Source organism: Aquila chrysaetos, assembly GCF_900496995.4.
Source record: "Aquila chrysaetos chrysaetos chromosome W unlocalized genomic scaffold, bAquChr1.4 W_unloc_1, whole genome shotgun sequence".
NCBI classification, from domain to species: Eukaryota; Metazoa; Chordata; class Aves; order Accipitriformes; family Accipitridae; genus Aquila; species Aquila chrysaetos.
In genome coordinates this window covers 3,070,786-3,088,957 of record NW_024470321.1, presented here as the reverse complement: position 1 = coordinate 3,088,957, position 18,172 = coordinate 3,070,786, and the positions used below count along the sequence as shown (strand labels likewise).

Below are 18,172 nucleotides of genomic sequence, written 5' to 3'. Positions count from 1 at the left end.
GCCTGATATAAATCCAGTCACCTTAGTTGGCACTAGGCTAATTCAGGTAGAGTTGCTCTGAATTGACTCTGTGCTGATGACATCGCCCATGTAAAAATGCTCCTTCAGAAGCACCATAGTCTTACACAGCTGTAACTCTTATTTATGATGGAAATGCCTTTAGTGCTTAAAGACTTTGGATTTGCTTGGAGATTTTTTTTTTTTACTTTTTGTTTAGCTTTGCAGAGCCATCACAGCTCAGAGGCACCGAGGTGATGATTTCCTCATGTTAATCAGTAGCAGTGCTCACTAGCAGTCACTTAAACCTGAGCAAGACTGCTGAAAGTACAAAAATTACACAGGTGTTTTAGGGAGAGTGGTTTTAATGTTGCAGTTGTTGAAATACTATATAAAGTGTAATTTCCTTTGTAAAAGCATTCTAGAATAGTTGCTGATATGGGAGGAAAAAACTCACCTTGATTTTAATGTTTTATTATAAAATATTGTTTATTTAAATACCTTTTCAGAGGCTGTCATTTTTAAGTGCTTAACACTACTAAGTAGAAATTTAGGTCTGTTTTAAAGAACCTTTAGATTAAAGTCAAGATATCCAAAACAGGATAATACACAAGTCTAAAAACCTCTGCAGTACTCCTTTCCCCTGGACCCACAAACCTCTCTTTATATACAACATTGTATTGGGTTTGTATGGCAAGGTTTTGGTAGCAGGGGGGTTACAGGGGTGGCTTCTATGAGAAGCTGCTGGAAGCTTCCCCTGTGTCCAACAGAGCCAATACCAGCCAGCTCTAAGACGGACCCGCTGCCGGCCAAGGCCGAGCCAATCAGCGATAGTGGTAGCGCCTCTGGGATAACATATTTAAGAAGGAAAAAAAGTTGCAGCAGGCACAGAAATGGCAGAGAAAGGAGTGAGAACATGTAAGGGAAACAACCCTGCAGACACCAAGGTCAGTGCAGAAGGAGGGGGAGGAGATGCTCCAGGCGCCGGAGCAGAGATTCTGCAGCCGTGAGACCTGCAGCCCGTGGTGAAGACCATGGTGAGGCAGGCTGTCCCCCTGCAGCCCAGGGAGGTCCACGGTGGAGCAGATATCCACCTGCAGCCTGTGGAGGACCCCACACCGCAGCAGGTTGATGCACCTGAAGGAGACTGTGACCCCATGGGAAGCCTGCACTGGAGCAGGCTCCTGGCAGGACCTGCGGATCTGTGGAGAGAGGAGCCCATGGAGCAGGTTTTCTGGCAGGACTTGTGACCCCGTGGGGGGCCCACGCTGGAGCAGTGTGCTCCTGAAGCACTGCACGCCGTGGAAGGGACCCATGCTGGAGCAGTTTGTGAAGAACTGTAGCCCGTGAGAAGGACCCACGTTGGAGAAGTTTGTGGAGGACTGTCTCCCATGGGAGGGACCCAATGCTGGAGCAGGGGAAGAGTGTGATGAGTCCTGCCCCTGAAGAGGAAGGAGTGGCAGAGACAACGTGTGACGAACTGACTGCAACCTCCATTCCCCATCCCCCTAGGCTGCTGGGGGGGGTAGGTAGAGAATCCAGGAGTGAAGCTGTGCCCGGGAAGAAGGGAGGGGTGGAGGGAAGGTGTCTTGAGATTTGATTTTATTTCTCATTACCCTACTCTGGTTGATTGGCAATAAATTAAGTTAATTTTCCCCAAGTTGAGTCTGCTTTGCCCATGACAGTATTTGGTTGAGCGATCTCTCCCTGTCCTTATCTTGACCCACAAGCCCTTTGTTATATTTTCTCTCCCCTGTCCAGCTGAGGAGGGGGAGTGATAGAATGGCTTTGGTGGGCACCTGGTGTCCAGCCAGGGTCAACCCACCGCAAACATAATGATTTCTCTTCTTGCTGTTTGCAGGTGCTCCTGACCCAACAGCAGGTGCTAGCATAGATGATGAAAACTGCTGGCATTTGGATGAGGAACAGGTCCAAGAACAGGTTAAACTCTTCCTCTCCCAGGGCGGATACCATGGATCAGGGAAGCAGCTCAATTTGCTTTTTGCAAAGGTATGTTGAGTACTCTAAACCTTCCCTCTTTTCTCTCAACCCACTCCCCCAGCTAGTCTGTACTTGTTCATGTCTTACTCAAAGTCCTCTTGTTCTAAAACAAGACAAAGCCTTGGGAACATGATGGCAAGTTAATAATGCAATGGAACACAATCTGGTGTGTCTTGAGATCAGTTTAAGGATATGAAGTAACATTTCAACTGTCTGCAGTTTTGCTGTTCTCTTCCTTCCTACCCCCAAAATGTTGGAGAAACCTGTAGAAATGATGGTCTTGCAGCAGCTTGCATAATACACCTGTGGATTACTTGTGGAAGAAGTGTGTTTTCAGAATTGCAATGGAATACTGAAAGTAAAAATTGTTGTTAAAATTGGGAAGGCAGACTGTTTTTTTCTCCTTGAAAATTTCACATCAGATATATAAATTGCATCTCTTATTTAACAGAGATGAAATGTTTAACACTGCAGCATATCGCCTGTACTGTGGTTTGGTTTGTTTTTTTCAAGTTTGTATTAAAAGACTCATTTCCTAGGTGCGAGAGATGCTAAAGATGAGAGATTCAAATGGAGCTCGCATGTTGACGTTGATAACAGAACAGTTCATGGCTGACCCTCGTCTGTCGCTTTGGAGACAACAAGGAACTGCAATGACTGACAAATATAGGCAGCTCTGGGATGAACTCGGTAAATCCATAGACTTCAAAATCATTTAGGTGTTCATGTGTATAATGAGGAAACATATTTGGGATGGAGAGAAATTTTATTCGGTACTAGGTAAAGCAGGTTAGAGTTTTCTGCAGGTTTGCTTGTTCAGTTAAGGTTGGGTGAAATTGAATTTCTGATCTACTATATGAGACAATTACAGTTGGAGGAGAAGAAGCATGGTATGAAATAAGTATGATTGCAAGAGGTTGTAAGTACCTGAGGATCTAAAAGAATAAAGCATAAAGTGGAAATGTAACTACACAACTGAGGGTAAGTATATAAGCCACTAGCACTAAACTGGAAAGGTGTATTGGGTTTGCATGGCAAGGTTTTGGTAGCGGGGGGGGGAGCTACAGGGGTGGCTTCCGTGAGAAGCTGCTAGAACCTTCCCCTATGTATGACAGAGCCAATACCAGCCGGCTCTAAGATGGACCCGCCACCGGCCAAGGCCGAGCCAATCAGTGACAGTGGTAGCGCCTGTGATGGTCTGACAAATTATAGTCAGTGTCTCAAACATTCGTTAAAGAACTTTGGTGGAGAAGACGGCCTCTGTAAAAACGCTGGAGTTCTGTGAACAGGACAATGTGGCCGGAGGAGAGGGCCCCATGGAGGGTGGGACCGTGCTTCTCCAAAGCCGCAATTCCTTATCTTAAGCAACCGGGAGAAGGAGCACAGCGTATGCACCTGGAAGAGGGGGCCCCACGGAGGATGGGACTGTGCTTCTATCTTAAGCGGTCATGCCAGCAGGGAAAAAGAGGCAACTCCGCAATGAACCCCCCCCAAAGCTCACCGACCGATTCCAGAGAACCCCGGGAACGTGAACTGCGCATGTCAAGACCACCGACTAACACACTATAAAAGAAGGGAGAACGAGTTCTCAGCGCGCACCCTCCGGAATGGTGAAACCCTTTCCTTCCTTCCTTCCTTCCTTCCTTCCTTCCTTCCTTCCTTCCTTCCTTCCTTCCTTCCTTCCTTCCTTCCTTCCTTCCTTCCTTCTCTCCCCCCCCCCCCCTTTTTCTTCTCTCTTTTTCACAGTCCGTACACCTCATCCTTTTAAACATAAACTGTTGACCAAGTCTGAGACTAGGAGTGGATCCAGCCACCCCTGGGCTCCTCTTTGAGAAGGAGTCCAGAAAGCAAGGGGGTCTGCTCTGAACCTCGTGACTCAACGGGAGGGCTCTCCTTCTGACACAGTTTCATGTTCCCTTTTCCATTTCATTTTTCTATACTTCCCTTCTCTTCTCAAACAGCGGCTTAACGACATGTTGCAAGGTTCATATTGATAAGTTCACTTGTACTTGGGCAAGGTTATCTAGGTTGAATAAATGTTGATTGTTGTTTGAACTCCCCTGGTGTCATTTCACCTTAATTCTGACAAAGGAAATCCACGAACCTGAGTCGCTCCAATTTTGGGATGTGACATCTTAATTGGCGTCATGGACAGGATTTCCCTTGTTGGAAGGGAGATTCTAACGGGATACCAGACCTCCACTCGGAGAACGGGCGGGGAGGATCTGGGAAGGATCTCGCAACAATAAGTCAGGAGGGATCTGAGCAGTGGCAGGCATGGTGACCCGGGAAACATCTGTGTCTGACTGTTCCCCTGTTTTAGAGAAGCTAACTGCCTATAAAGCCCACCCTTCCCCACAAGGAGTAGCCTGGGCACGAGACCACTGGCACAACCCAAAAGCTATTGTAGGAAGAATTGAGAAGCTAGCAAAAGAAGGCAGGTTTTACCCGGGAAAAGGGAAGGCTGTAGTGTGTGCAGTTTTAGGGGCCGCACTCGTAGCAGCCCAGGAAGACAGACAGGAAACAATGAGTGCTAAGCAGGCAGATAAGGAGAAGATTCAGTCCCTGCAGGATTTAGTTAAAGTCCTGCAAGAGCAGTTAACTGTTGAGTGTAATACAACGCAGTGGCTTCATGCTGCCTTGTCTGATGCATTAGATCGGGAAAGAATTTTGCGAGCCGAGGTGGACGAACGATCTGACCCGGACTTATACCTGGAAGGTCTAGAGGTAGTTCAGGTGAAACAGCAAAAATCTTTATACCCAAATCAAGAGTTAGAATGTACCAGAAAAGTTTTTTACCCTGAGGATGAAGGGATAGCAATGAGGCCATTAATTAAAACAGAAACCATAGACAATGGCCAAAATGGTGGAGTGCCACATGTGACCATTAAGACGATACCATATTCCGCCACTGAATTATCTAAAATTCAGGAAAAGTATATCCGACTATCAAAGGAGACCGAAACAAAATATGCATGGAGGGTGTCATTAACCAGTGGCGACTGGATTTTATTGTCAGAAGATGAAGCCCAAGGATATTGGGGGCCTGGAGTGTTCCTAACTACCGATGATCCTAGGGAACCATGGTCTCTGACGCAGCGGGCAGCTTACTGGGCAGGGGGAATAGACCAAATGGACCGAGGAGAACCAACACGGATAGACACCCCTTCTATAAATCAGTTAACCGAGAGCTTACAGAAAACTGCTTGTCTCCAATTAATGCATGATAGGCGATTAGTGCCACAACAGCTCTCTCCAATGTTGTTAAATGCCAATCCCAATAGAATGACTCCTCTAATCCAAGGTTTACCAGATTCTTTGAAATTATATGCTGTCCAGCTGCAGGATAGATTACGCGATGCGATAGCACCTAGAGGAGGCAGGCAGAATGCAGGAGGGGCCCTGACCTGGGGGGAAGTGGCACAGGAATTGATTAACTACGGCCGGAGAATGGGTCTCATAAGGGAAGGAAGCAAGGCTAAGCCTGCTATCTGCTGAATAGAAGGACCTGGCCGACCTCCCCCATCTAAGACTGTAAACACCAAAAAGCCGTATGGGGGTCAGCGGAACTTGTTGTGGGCAGAAGGGTTAGAAAAGGGAATTCCCTGGGATGTGATGGACGGCATGCCCACCTCTGTCCTAGAAAAGTTGGTCCTAGGGTGGAAAGACAAGAACAAGGAGCCTCCCCATACTGAGTTAGACACTCGGGGCGATAAGGGGGTGAATCTGCAGTTGCTGGCAACTCCCACTCCCCAAACGCCTACTGCCCCAGAGGAAGGTATTACTGTCCGCAGGATGGGAAACTAGACAGGCCGTCCCCAGTAAGTGAGCCGGGGGATGGCCAGTGGGTTTATTTAAGGAGGCTCACTGAAAATAAGACAGGAGACCTGTTGATTACTTTTCCCCTTGGTCCCTTTAAGACCCCAGTAACTTTTTTAGTTGATATGGGTGCTCAGATGTCAGCACTCCGGGCGGATGTTGCTAACCGCAATGGAATAATTGCAGATAAGAAGCAGATATGGGTCACAGATGTTTTCGGAAGCTCCCAATTGCAGCCGACAGCTAAGGTTAAATGCTGGCTGCCAGGGGATTCGTCCCCTGTTGAGGTTACTATGATACTAGGTCCTCTACCCACCAATATTCTAGGACTTGACCTCTTAAAGGGCTGGTCATGGGTAGACTCTAAGGGAAGAGAATGGAAATTCGGGTGTCCCGCAATCTCTGTGAGGCTTTTGCAGTCGGCACTAACTCTCCCCCCTTCAAAAATAGTTAATGTCAAACCTTATGCTTTGCCTTTGGGAGCAAGGGAAGGGATCACTTCAGTGATAACTGAGTTACGGGAACAGGGGATAGTTATTCCTACGCACTCACCCTATAATTCCCCAGTATGGCCAGTCCGCAAGCCAAATGGGAAGTGGCGATTGACAGTTGACTATCGACGCTTGAACGCCAATACTGGCCCATTAACAGCTGCAGTCCCCAATATAGCAGAATTAATTGCAACCATACAAGAACAGGGTCATCAGATTTTAGCAACCATTGATGTGAAAGACATGTTCTTTATGGTTCCCTTGCAAGAAGCAGATAGGGACCGCTTTGCCTTTACCTGGGAAGGTGTACAATATACATTTACACGGCTTCCCCAAGGCTATTGCCACTCACCAACCATTGCTCGCTATGCATTGGCCCAGGAACTAAATCAGATCATTCCTAAAGATGGAGTAAAAGTATATCAATATATTGATGATGTGCTAATTGGAGGACCAGATGCCACTGTGGTGGGGCAAACCCAGAGAGAAATCATTAGTCACTTAGAGAATTTAGGGCTCCAAATTCCTGCCGAAAAGGTGCAACTCCCATCACCTGAAGTAAAATTTTTAGGTATCTGGTGGAAAGGAGGGACTGTGTGTATACCTCCCGAAACCTTGTCCACCCTCGAACAAGTAAAAATGCCTGAAAATAAGAAAGAATTGCAGCATGCCCTAGGCTTGCTAGTGTTTTGGAGAAAACACATCCCTGACTTTTCTATCATAGCTCGCCCTTTATATGATTTAACCCGTAAAAGAACTGCTTGGGACTGGACACCTGTGACGTGCGGAAACGGACTCCACAATCAGTGAGATTGTAAAGTAGGTATGTTTATTCAGCGCTGGGCAGCACGGGGGGTAGTCCCACCAAAGTCGTGCGTGCCCGACTCGGCAGTTCGCTTCAAGTTTATACAGTCAAGTGTTACATATTCACAATACGCCTATACATATGCATGACCTGTCCCCGCTTCATATTAAAATTAGCTCCGAGAGGTCATTTCCATAGTCTCCTCTCAACTGCGCTTGCGCAGTGCCTCTTTATGGTGGTCGTCTGGTGGTCGCAGAGATGAAGATAGATGACTCCTCTTCGTCACCGCTAGTAACCTTTCTTCTTGCGCAGGCTCAGTGATTTCTTGGTATTCACCCAAGCCGCAAGACCAGTCTTAGCTGGCTCTTGGGGCCTGCTCCTGCTTCTTATCAGGAACTGTCTTTACCTTATTGGCTGGTTCTTAGGACCAGCTCTTCTTATCAAGGACTGTCTCTATGTCAGCTAATTTCAACAATGTAAGCGCTAAACATCATCTTTCATCCCCCTTTATTATGTCTACTGAGATTCTTTTGACTCCCCTTGTCTCACCTGTCCATGAAGAGGCTCTGAAATTATTAATTTTTGAAGCAGGGATTTACCAGGCCTTAGGACCAATACATCCAACAGACCCACTCCACATAGAATGGGGTTTTGCAATTCATGGGTTATCTATACATATGTGGCAGCATGGACCTGAAGGTCTTATTCGTCCTATAGGGTTTTTCTCGCGTAGCTTTAAGGATGCTGAAAAACGGTATTCAGTTTGGGAGAAAGGACTCTTTGTGGTTAACCTAGCCTTACAGGAAGCCGAGACAATTATACGACAGCAGCCCATCATCTTGCGAGGGCCCTTTAAGATCCTGAAACCAATATTGGCTGGAACTCCTCCCCCTGTAGGAGTAGCTCAGCGAGAAACAGTAAGGAAGTGGTATGCCCAGTTAGAGCACTACTGTCACACTATACAGATAGAGGAGGGAACACCCAAAATGTTCCAAATACAGGATCCCCCTTCTGATCACCCAGATACAGAACCCCCTCCATCGTACATCAAAGTGGCTCCTGATTTCAAACCCCATTTAACAAGCGTGTGGTTCACTGATGCTTCCGCAAAAAGGGAAGGAAAGACGTGGAAGTATCGAGCAGTAGCATTACATATTGATTCAGGGGAGCATATGATAACTGAGGGAGAGGGTAGTGCCCAAGTAGGGGAGTTAGTTGCTGTGTGGAGTGTAGTCATTAAGGAAGCTGAGACAACAGAACCAGTATACATTTATACTGACTCCTATGCAGTGTTTAAAGGGTGCACTGAATGGTTACCATTTTGGGAACAAAACCAATGGGAAGTAAACTAAGTGCCAGTGTGGCAACGAGACAAATGGGAAGAAATACTGAATATCGCCAAGCAGAGATCTTTCTTGGTAGGCTGGGTTGCTGCACACCAGGCAGGAGATAACCCGGCCCACCTCCTAAATAACCAAGTAGATTCCTTAACACGTCTAGCCAGTCTTGCCATCGATGGTGAAGCAGAGAAATGGGAACACCTTCTGGAGTGGCTGCACGTGAAGCGTGGCCATTCAGGGAGTAAACACCTGTACAAAGAGGCTATTAGTAGAGGATGGGCCGTTACATGAGAATTATGTAATACTGTTATTTCTGCATGCGGTCAATGTTGAGTTCGTTTGGAAAAATATAACCCTTTAAAGGAGCAACCCCTACATTTAAAGACAAACAAAGGTTTATGGCAAACGTGGCAAATTGACTATATTGGCCCCTTTCGGGTATCAGAGGGAAAATGATATGTGTTAGTGGGAGTTGAGGTAGTATCAGGACTAACACAAGCTGAAGCTGTATCCAGAGCAACAGGAGAAAAATACAGTGAAAAGTCTTAAAAGTATGGTTTAGCTGCTTATCCAAGCCTCAATCAATTCAATCTGATAATAGGAGCCATTTCACTGCTGGAGTGGTGCAAGAATGGGCTACGGGTGAGGAAATCCAGTGGGTTTTTCACACCCCTTACTACCCTCAAGCTAATGGTATTGTGGAGAGAATGAACGGACTTCTAAAATGAACTCTGAGGCCCCATGACCCAGGGTGGGCCTCGCGAGTACCCGAAGCAGTATACTGAATCAATAGCCGGTGGGGGGCAAATGGCTGCCCCCCGACTCCTAGCGTTCTGTCCCACACCTCCTTCTATTGTTCCAGGGACGAAAGGTGGCAAAGACCCCGCACGCTTGCTCCACTATGCTGGACAACCGGTATTAGTGGAACTGCCCACTGTGGGGCAAGTGCCCCTAACCCTAAAGACCCCCCTTACCCTTTATTCCTGGGTAGCCACAGATGCCCATGGGAAGGAGCATCGTATCAATACCCGATGGATTGTCCCATCCTTCTAAGTGGGCCTTCATGTCCTGAATTAAAGTTGTTCCGATGTTAAATGGCTGATGGGAATGTTTTTTCTGTATCCCACTAGCTGGATTCTAACAAGCATATCAGTTAAGATGCACAATATAAGCCCAACCCTCTGCTATAGTGCTAAGACCATAGCTGCTTGGTTGCTTGCTTATGTTTTTGTTACTTTTGTATTTCTGACTAGTGATGCTGTGTTGACTTCTCAGGATTCCTGAGTTGGGGGGAGAACACGGGGAGCTTGGCAGCAGACCGCGTTGGAGTTCTTGCAGCGGCACCCATGCCACGCAAGAGCAAGAGGTCGCTTTTTTACCTGGTTAGGATGTGGTTCCTTCACCACAAAGTTCAGGCAATGTTCCTTTGACGCCACGCAGGAGCAAGAGGTTGCTATAAACTTATTAACCTTTTATGCACAATGAGCACGTTCTGCTGATCTACGGATGCTTTAATCAGAGCAATTCCAGTCAAGAGAGCTTGAAGTTTAAGGCTAGTTTGTATGCATCTATAATAAGTAACACATCCTGCATGTGGCCTGTATGAGGTTGTTTTACAGAAGCTGCATGAGCGCCTTGGAGGGTGCACCTCAATCTCTCGGATGGATCCCAACCACTAGCAACACTGCTTGACATCTCCAATCCCATCCCTCTAATCATTGTTTATTTTTGTATGTATTTTGCAGGTTATCAGAAGTCCACGGCAGGATTTATGTTTTCGGTTGATGAGTGGGCCATTATCTGTATTGTTTGTTTGATTTTGTTTGTGATATTTTTATGGTACAACAGGGAAAGATGGTTTGGAACTCCTTCCTCCTTGCCTTTCTTGCCTTTGGTGCATCTGGACAAGGAGAAAGGACCTCCAATTTAGCTTGGGAAGCGATACAAGGATTCATACGTCTGGAATAGAACGGATCAGGGGATCTGTATTCAGATTCCTACTTCTGCCGAGCAGGGGATTAGATTCGGTTTGATACCCATGAGGCTCAATATTGGAAAATATAATATGAGCAATGGCATTATAGGGTTAGTAGATGCTCCGTTTGAGTATCAATATCGAAGTGATTATACCTCTTCTGGCAGATGGTGGCGAGATGAAGCAGCCTTCTATGAGATCCCTCGGGACACGGGGTGGCCTGACTTAATAAACAAAACTTGTAAGCGATGGAGATTGGAGGTCAGTCGCAAAATTGGTATTAGTCATAGCCCGCCGTGTCCTCCAGGATTCAAGGAAGCCTATTCCAGACGATTCCCACCTTCTCCATCCTGGTGGAGAATAACAGGATGCCCTTCCTATCACAATATATCTTGTAATCTAGTGCCCTTTTGGCCTGCTTCCCCGGAAATTACCCCTTTTGAATTACAGTATAATGTAAGATGGGATTCAGCTTGGTGCGTTCACATACCTGACATGAAGGGACAATATCTTTTAATGAATAACGCCCACACTGCTTGGGGATGGTCAGTGAAACACATGTTAAAAAACCAACCTCTTCACTTATTAAAGAAAGAATTTGTGGGCACGCCCAACCCCAATGATGCCTATTTGTTAAACTGTACCCACATTATAGATTGTACCACAGGTGCTGGCAATCCCATTGAAACGTGGATCAGTTTGGAAGTTAGAACTTTAATTCAAGATATGTGCACCTGTTGGGGATATCCTAATTGTGGATACCGAAACCGAGATAGCCAATGTAATCAGATCACCAATAATGTTAATATCTGGCTAAAATGTGGAATTCCCATTAACCACTTCCCAAGACATAAGGTGGGGGAGGATAATCAAATACCCCGAGGAGACGCAGCTACTTGTCAAAACGCTTTGTATGCCGCCCCTGAGGGGACTGTCTGGGGGTGCTCAGATGGGAAAATGTACTCGCACTTGAATGTTATCAAACAGTCTGGATTGCGGTGTGGTTTGGAAATTCCTACTATGTGCCCCAGGCAAATCTTTGAATATACCACACCACCTATTCACAGGAAAAAATGAGAACTTGATGACCCAAGTAGCACCCAGAAGTGGATTCAAAGCATTCTAAAACCTGATTATTATACCTGGGGACAGAAGGTATCGTTAGAGCTAGAAGCATTCTTTGTGCCATCTGGGTATATTGTTTGGCACCAATGGGTGCTAGAAAACCTAACTTGGCAAGTACATGTATTAAGTAATTGGACTCGATATGCCTTTGGGGAACTAAATCTGCAAGTGCAAAAAGTATCAAAAATGGCATTACAGAATCGTTTAGCCTTAGATATGTTATTGTTAAAAGAACAAGGTGTGTGTGGTATGTTAACCTTGACTGAATCCGAATGCTGTATTACCATTCATAATGCCACGACTTCCATTGAAGAAGCCCGGGCAAAGATGAAGGAGATTGCTGACCAAACAGCTGAATTATTTCAATCAGTGCAGCCAAAAGACTGGTTTGATGGCTGGAGTCCAAACTCATGGCTATATTCCATTTTGGGGTCTTTGGGACTGAGGGGATGGGGAAAATGGCTTGTAAATATTGGACTTATGATATTAATTGGATTTATAAGTTTAATAGCAGGCCTTGCCATAGTAAGATGTATGATTAGCCGCTTGCTATCCTCAGCTGTCTCTCTCTCTTCTCCTACTGTCTGCTATGTTAAAATCACCACAGACGAAGATGATATGAACGAGAATCAAAGTCCAGCGACTGAGCCACGGGGTGGTGTGATGGTCTGACAAATTATAGTCAATGTCTCAAACATTTGTTAAAGAACTTTGGTGGAGAAAACGGCCTCTGTAAAAACGCTGGAGTTTTGTGAACAGGACAATGTGGCCGGAGGAGAGGGCCCCATGGAGGGTGGGACCGTGCTTCTCCAAAGCCGCAATTCCTTCTCTTAAGTGACCAGGAGAAGGAGCACAGTGTATGCACCTGGAAGAGGGGGCCCCACAGAGGATGGAACTGTGCTTCTATCTTAAGCAGTCATGCCAGCAGGGAAAAAGAGGCAACTCCGCAATGAACCCCCCCAAAGCTCACCGACCGATTCCAGAGAACCCTGGGAACGGGAACTGCGCATGTCGAGACCACCGACTAACACACTATAAAAGAAGGGAGAACGAGTTCTCAGCGCGCACCCTCCGGAACTGGATCTCTACGCTGGCTGGACCAATGCTGGACCCAGAACTGGTGAAACCCTTTTCTTTCTTTCTTTCTTTCTTTCTTTCTTTCTTTCTTTCTTTCTTTCTTTCTTTCTGTCCTTCTCTCCCCCCCCCCCCCCTTTTTCTTCTCTCTTTTTCACAGTCCGTACACCTCATCCTTTTAAACATAAACTGTTGACCAAGTCTGAGACTAGGAGTGGATCCAGCCGCCCCTGGGGCTCCTCTTTGAGAAGGAGTCCAGAAAGCAAGGGGGTCTGCTCTGAACCTCGTGACTCAACGGGAGGGCTCTCCTTCTGACCCACTTTCATGTTCCTTTTTCCGCTTCTTTTTCTACATCTCCCTTCTCTTTTCAAACAGCGGCTTAATGACATGATGCAAGGTTCATATTGATAAGTTCACTTGTGGGCAAGGTTAGCTAGGTTGAATAAATGTTGATTGTTGTTTGAACTCCCCTGGTATCATTTCACCTTAATTCTGACAAAGGAAATCCACGAACCTGAGTCGCTCCAATTTTGGGATGCGACAGCGCCTCTGGGATAACATGTTTCAGAAGGGAAAAAAAAGTTGCTGGGGCACAGAAACTGTAGCTAGAAGAGAGGAGTGAGAACATGTAAGAGAAACAATTCTGCAGACACTGAAGTCAGTGCAGAAGGAGGGGGAGGAGGTGCTCCAGGCGCCAGAGCAGAGATTCCCCTGCAGCCTGTGGTGAAGACCATGGTGAGGCAGGCTGTCCCCCTGCAGCCCATGGAGGTCCACAGTGGAGCAGATATCCACCTGCAGCCCGGGGAGGACCCCACGCCAGAGCAGGTGAACGTACCCTGAATGAGTCTGTGACCCTGTGGGAAGCCCAAGATGGAGCAGGCTCCTGGCAGGACCTGCATATCTGTGGAGAGAGGAACCCATGCTGGAGCAGGTTTTCTGGCAGGACTTGTGATCCCACAGCGGACCCACGCTGGAGCAGTGTGCTCCTGAAGCACTGCACGCCGTGGAAGGGACCCATGCTGGAGCAGTTTGTGAAGAACTGCAGCCCATGGGAAGGACCCATGCTGGGGAAGTTTGTGGAGGACTGTCTCCCATGGGAGGGACCCCGCGCTGGAGCAGGGGAAGAGTGTGATGAGTCCTCCCCCTGAAGAGGATGAAGTGGCAGAGACAATGTGTGATGAACTGACTGTAACCCCCATTCCCTCTCCCCTGCACGGGGTAGGTAGAGAATCCAGGAGTGAAGCTGTGCCTGGGAAGAAGGGAGGGGTGGAGGGAAGGTGTTTTAAAATTTGGTTTTATTTCTCATTACCCTCCTCTGGTTTGATGGGCTATAAATTAAGGTAATTTTCCCCAAGTCGAGTCTGTTTTGCCCATGATGGTAATTAGTGAGTGATCTCTCCCTGTCCTTATCTCGACCCACAAGCCCTTTGTTATATTTTCTCTCCCCTGTCCAGCTGAGGAGGGGGAGTGATAGAGAGGCTTTGGTGGGTACCTGGCATCCAGCCAGGGTCAACCTACCACAAAAGGTTAAGGAAGAAAACGATTCACAACTAGAGAGAAATAGAAGGCAAAATAGAAGATTCATTAAGAGTATGAGAAGATAGCAAGAAAGGAAAGCAGAAGTCTATTACTGAGGAGGAAAGAAGATCAAACAAGAGGGCTATAACAATTAACACTGCTTTATAGGAAAGGTCAGTTGTGACCAGATATGTGACTTGTACAACGGAGAGAGAGGAACACAGGCTGAAATCGGAAAGGAATATTTAAACTGGTAAAATCTGAAGACACTTGCTCTAAAGTGTTCCAGAAACTTGCTGACACAGTTTTGAACTGCTACTTCAGAAGTTCTCAAAATCTGTAGGAATTTGTGGTAGGGAGGGGAAATTAAAAACAACTTGAAGGTAAATGTCACCAATATTTTAAAAGTGGGTAGGTGAGTGGAAAGAATAATATTAAGTAACCACCAGCATTGCTTTCCTAGATGTAAGGTACTGGAACAAACTACTAACTAGTTGGTATGTAAGCATATAGAAGATAAAAGAGATAAAAGACAACCTAAATTATTTAAAATACAGTGGTAAATCGAATTTGTTTCTCTAAAAGAGAATTCAGTGAGTGTATGAGTGAAGGAATTGTGTATATCTTAGCTGTAGTAAGGTTTTGGATGCTGTTTTGGAGGCTTTCTCAAAGCAAGTTGAAGACACACAGCCTAAACGGAATTGCCTTGTGATTCATGGAACTTGGAGTAGTTACCTGTGCTCTCAATCTGTAAAGACACTTCAAGTCTAGACTTCCAGGAGTCTGTCTTGAGATGTGTTCTGGTCAATATTGCTATTCCTGACTTATGTGTCATGGAATATTGAAATAAATATATATATATATATATTTTTAAAAAATCCAACAAAACAAGACAAAACAAAAAAACCAAAAATACCCCAACCGAAAAACAACAAAACAACCCAAAACTTACTGATGACACTCCTTGTGACAATATGTAAACACTGTGGAGGACAAAGCCAAAATCCATAATGCTCTTGGTACATTTTAAAGGACCAAAATCAAGCTAAATGAAATTAATTCCAAGCAAGAATGACATGCTTCATTTAGAAAGGACAAGTCAAAAGCAAAACTTAAGTTTTCCACTGTTAAATGTTAAAGATGACCATGATTGATTGCATGTTGTCTGATGGGGCTAAGACTGGATATAACCTGTTTAGCATAAATTATGTTCATTCTAAATGAAGCATTAGGCTAATAAAGCACTGGCTGTCTATAGTTGATATAGACTTCTGTGGTGGAAAGCCTTAATATCAGAGCAGGCAAAGCTCTGTCAGTATAGATATAAGTATTTCGCCTTCAGGTATACCAACCCTCTTGGTGTGTAATTTTTTTGATGCCTTGGCTTGTTGGGGAATAATGCTTTTTGCCAAGCTGGACATGTATACAGCAAAATTGTATCCCACCATACTGAAAACTGGAGGGTCTCATGCTTTGTTGCTTGTGTGGGTTGAGCTGGTAGGTGGCGGGAGAGGCAGAAATGTGTTCTCCATCTGTTATCTGTAGCAGTCTTACCACATGCTGCCAATAAACCTAAAAGGTTTTGTTAAATTTTCTTAGCGGCTCCTCTTCTTGTTTCATCAGTTCCATATTGCTGTGGTTTAACCCCAGACGGTAACTAAGCACCACGCAGCCACTCACTCACTCCCCCCCACCCAGTGTGATGGGGGAGAGAATCGGGGGGAAATAAAAGGTAAAACTCATGGGTTGAGATAAGAACAGTTTAAAAGAACAGAAAGGAAGAAACTAATAATGATAATAACAACAATAATAAAATGACAATAATAATAAAAGGATTGGAATATACAAAACAAGTGATGCAAAATGCAATTGCTCACCACTCGCCGACCGATGCCCAATTAGTTCCCGAGCAGGGATCCCTCCCAGGCCAACTCCCCCAGTTTATATACTAGGCATGACGTCACATGGTATGGAATACCCCTTTGGCCACTTTGGGTCAGCTGTCCTGGCTGTGTCCCCTCCCAACTTCTTGTGCCCCTCCACCCTTCTTGCTGGTTGGGCATCAGAAGCTGAAAAATCCTTGACTTAGTCTAAACACTACTTAGCAACAACTGAAAACATCAGTGTTATCAACATTCTTCTCATGCTAAACCCAAAACATAACACTATACCAGCTACTAGAAAGAAAATTAACTCTATCCCAGCCAAACCCAGGACACATATTAACGTCATCTTCTTGACAGCACCTATCTGAAGGTGGAATCTCTCTGCCTGCAGCATTAAATAATCAATATTTTAGATTAATCAAATTGATTAGTTTACCTGTGTTTAATCAGAATTGTAGTTGCTACTCCCAAAAAGCCGCAGTGCAACCTCCAGCCTCACCACTACCTCAGCTGCTGTATTTGCAATCTGAGGCAGGCCCTGTTGTTTCAGTCCTGAACTGCTCTGCTTCCTCTATCAAAATATGTTGATTGTGTACCACAGTTTCAATTGCAAATACACTTCAATCACTTCAGGTGTGCAGTAGGCTAAGGGTAGAACTTTACTTGGTTCTTCCACCTCCAGCTTGTGTTTATGTTGGTAACCTGTCCATTTCTTCCCCACACCAGTAGGATTCCTTCCACTCGTGCTTAGCAAGTTCTCTGAAAATTTCTGTTAATTGGATGAATCTCTCCAACTTGACTCCTACCTTGTGTGAAAATTAGAAGCTGCTGCCATGTTTTTGCTAGGATTTCACCTTGAGTTTCACTCTAGGTAAACACATCCCTTTTTCCAGGTGAAACATGCATGTGAATGTGCAAAAGTTGAAGGAGGCTTTAAGGGAGACCAGAGTTACGATAGCAAACTACAGAAGGAAGAGCAGGAAGTCCCTGGTGACCCTTGATCTGTGCTAGTAGTGGCAGAGAACTCAGACATTGGGTTTAAGGGAGCAATGGTATCGTTATGTTCTAAAATAATGTTGGTTTCCTATCTTGTCATCTTCTAGGATGTCAGAGAACTAAAATATCAATAAAGGGAGTGGGACAGGCCTTTGCATACTTAACTTGTTGTATTATCTATTCAGAGTAATCTGGGAGTGGCATATATGTATGTCTTTTAAAAAAAAATGCTTTATCTATAATCTCATTTATTTCACAGATAGGTAGCAACATGGTAGTTATGGAGATTTTTAGGACATGTAAAGTATGTAAATATAGACTTTGCTTAATAAAGGCTTGCTTGCATTGGTATGCTGTCTGCCAACTGCTAGGCATATGGCCACTTTGTCAGTTCCATTTTGGCATAGGTTTTTAAGCATACTTAAATAACTTGTTTTGCTCCTTGACTGGGTCGCTTGAGCCTTTCATTAGAACTTAACTGATGCTTCCTGCCTGGCACTGAGCATTGGCCAAGGATACTGGAAGGACACATTGGGCTCTGATCAGAGTTCCTGCTAAAGTTTATGGTAAATTGTGTTGACTTCAGTAGAAGTCAGATTGGGTTTGTATGTTTGAAGATGCTTATTTAAAACCCAAAATTAAATACTTCACATCTAAGCATGAGCCTAGCGATTTTCTAATACAAAGTCCTAATTCTGTAAGTAATTTATGATTCAAAGGCCTCAAGTTAACTAGCTAGTTACGTGTAAGGCTTTTTGTTGCATTTTAAAGCCTCTAGATCAGGAGGAAGAATATAATTATGCTAAGCAGATTCCCCTATTGTACATCAAAGAATAGGTTGAGCTAAATGCTCCAAAGGTGTAGTATTGGAAAGATTAAGATTACAGGTCAAAGCTATAAGACTTGCTCATGTACTTCTCATGCTAGAAGAATTTAGATGCAGCTTCAGTGATGCACTGGTGAACACTTCCAACTTGCCACAGTAATATATGAATGCGCTTTCCAGAGTTTAGAGTGGAGTTGGAATTTTTTATGTTGTTGCTGTTTAAATGGTGTCTAGGTAGGTAAATTTCACATGCTGATCTTAATGTGTTTAACTCTCAGTGACCATGGTTGAAGAATTCAGTATATCAGAATGATTAACT

General features: G+C 45.0%; 1 protein-coding gene across 1 annotated transcript in view; it reads left to right on the top strand.

Moving 5' to 3' along the window:
• The window catches only part of LOC121232866 (zinc finger SWIM domain-containing protein 6-like), a 153,535-nt gene that overhangs the window by 100,568 nt on the left and 34,795 nt on the right, over nucleotides 1-18,172 (top strand). The window contains 2 exon segments of the mRNA XM_041121337.1: nucleotides 1,859-2,007; nucleotides 2,538-2,688. Coding sequence (XP_040977271.1) covers nucleotides 1,859-2,007; nucleotides 2,538-2,688 — 300 coding nt within the window.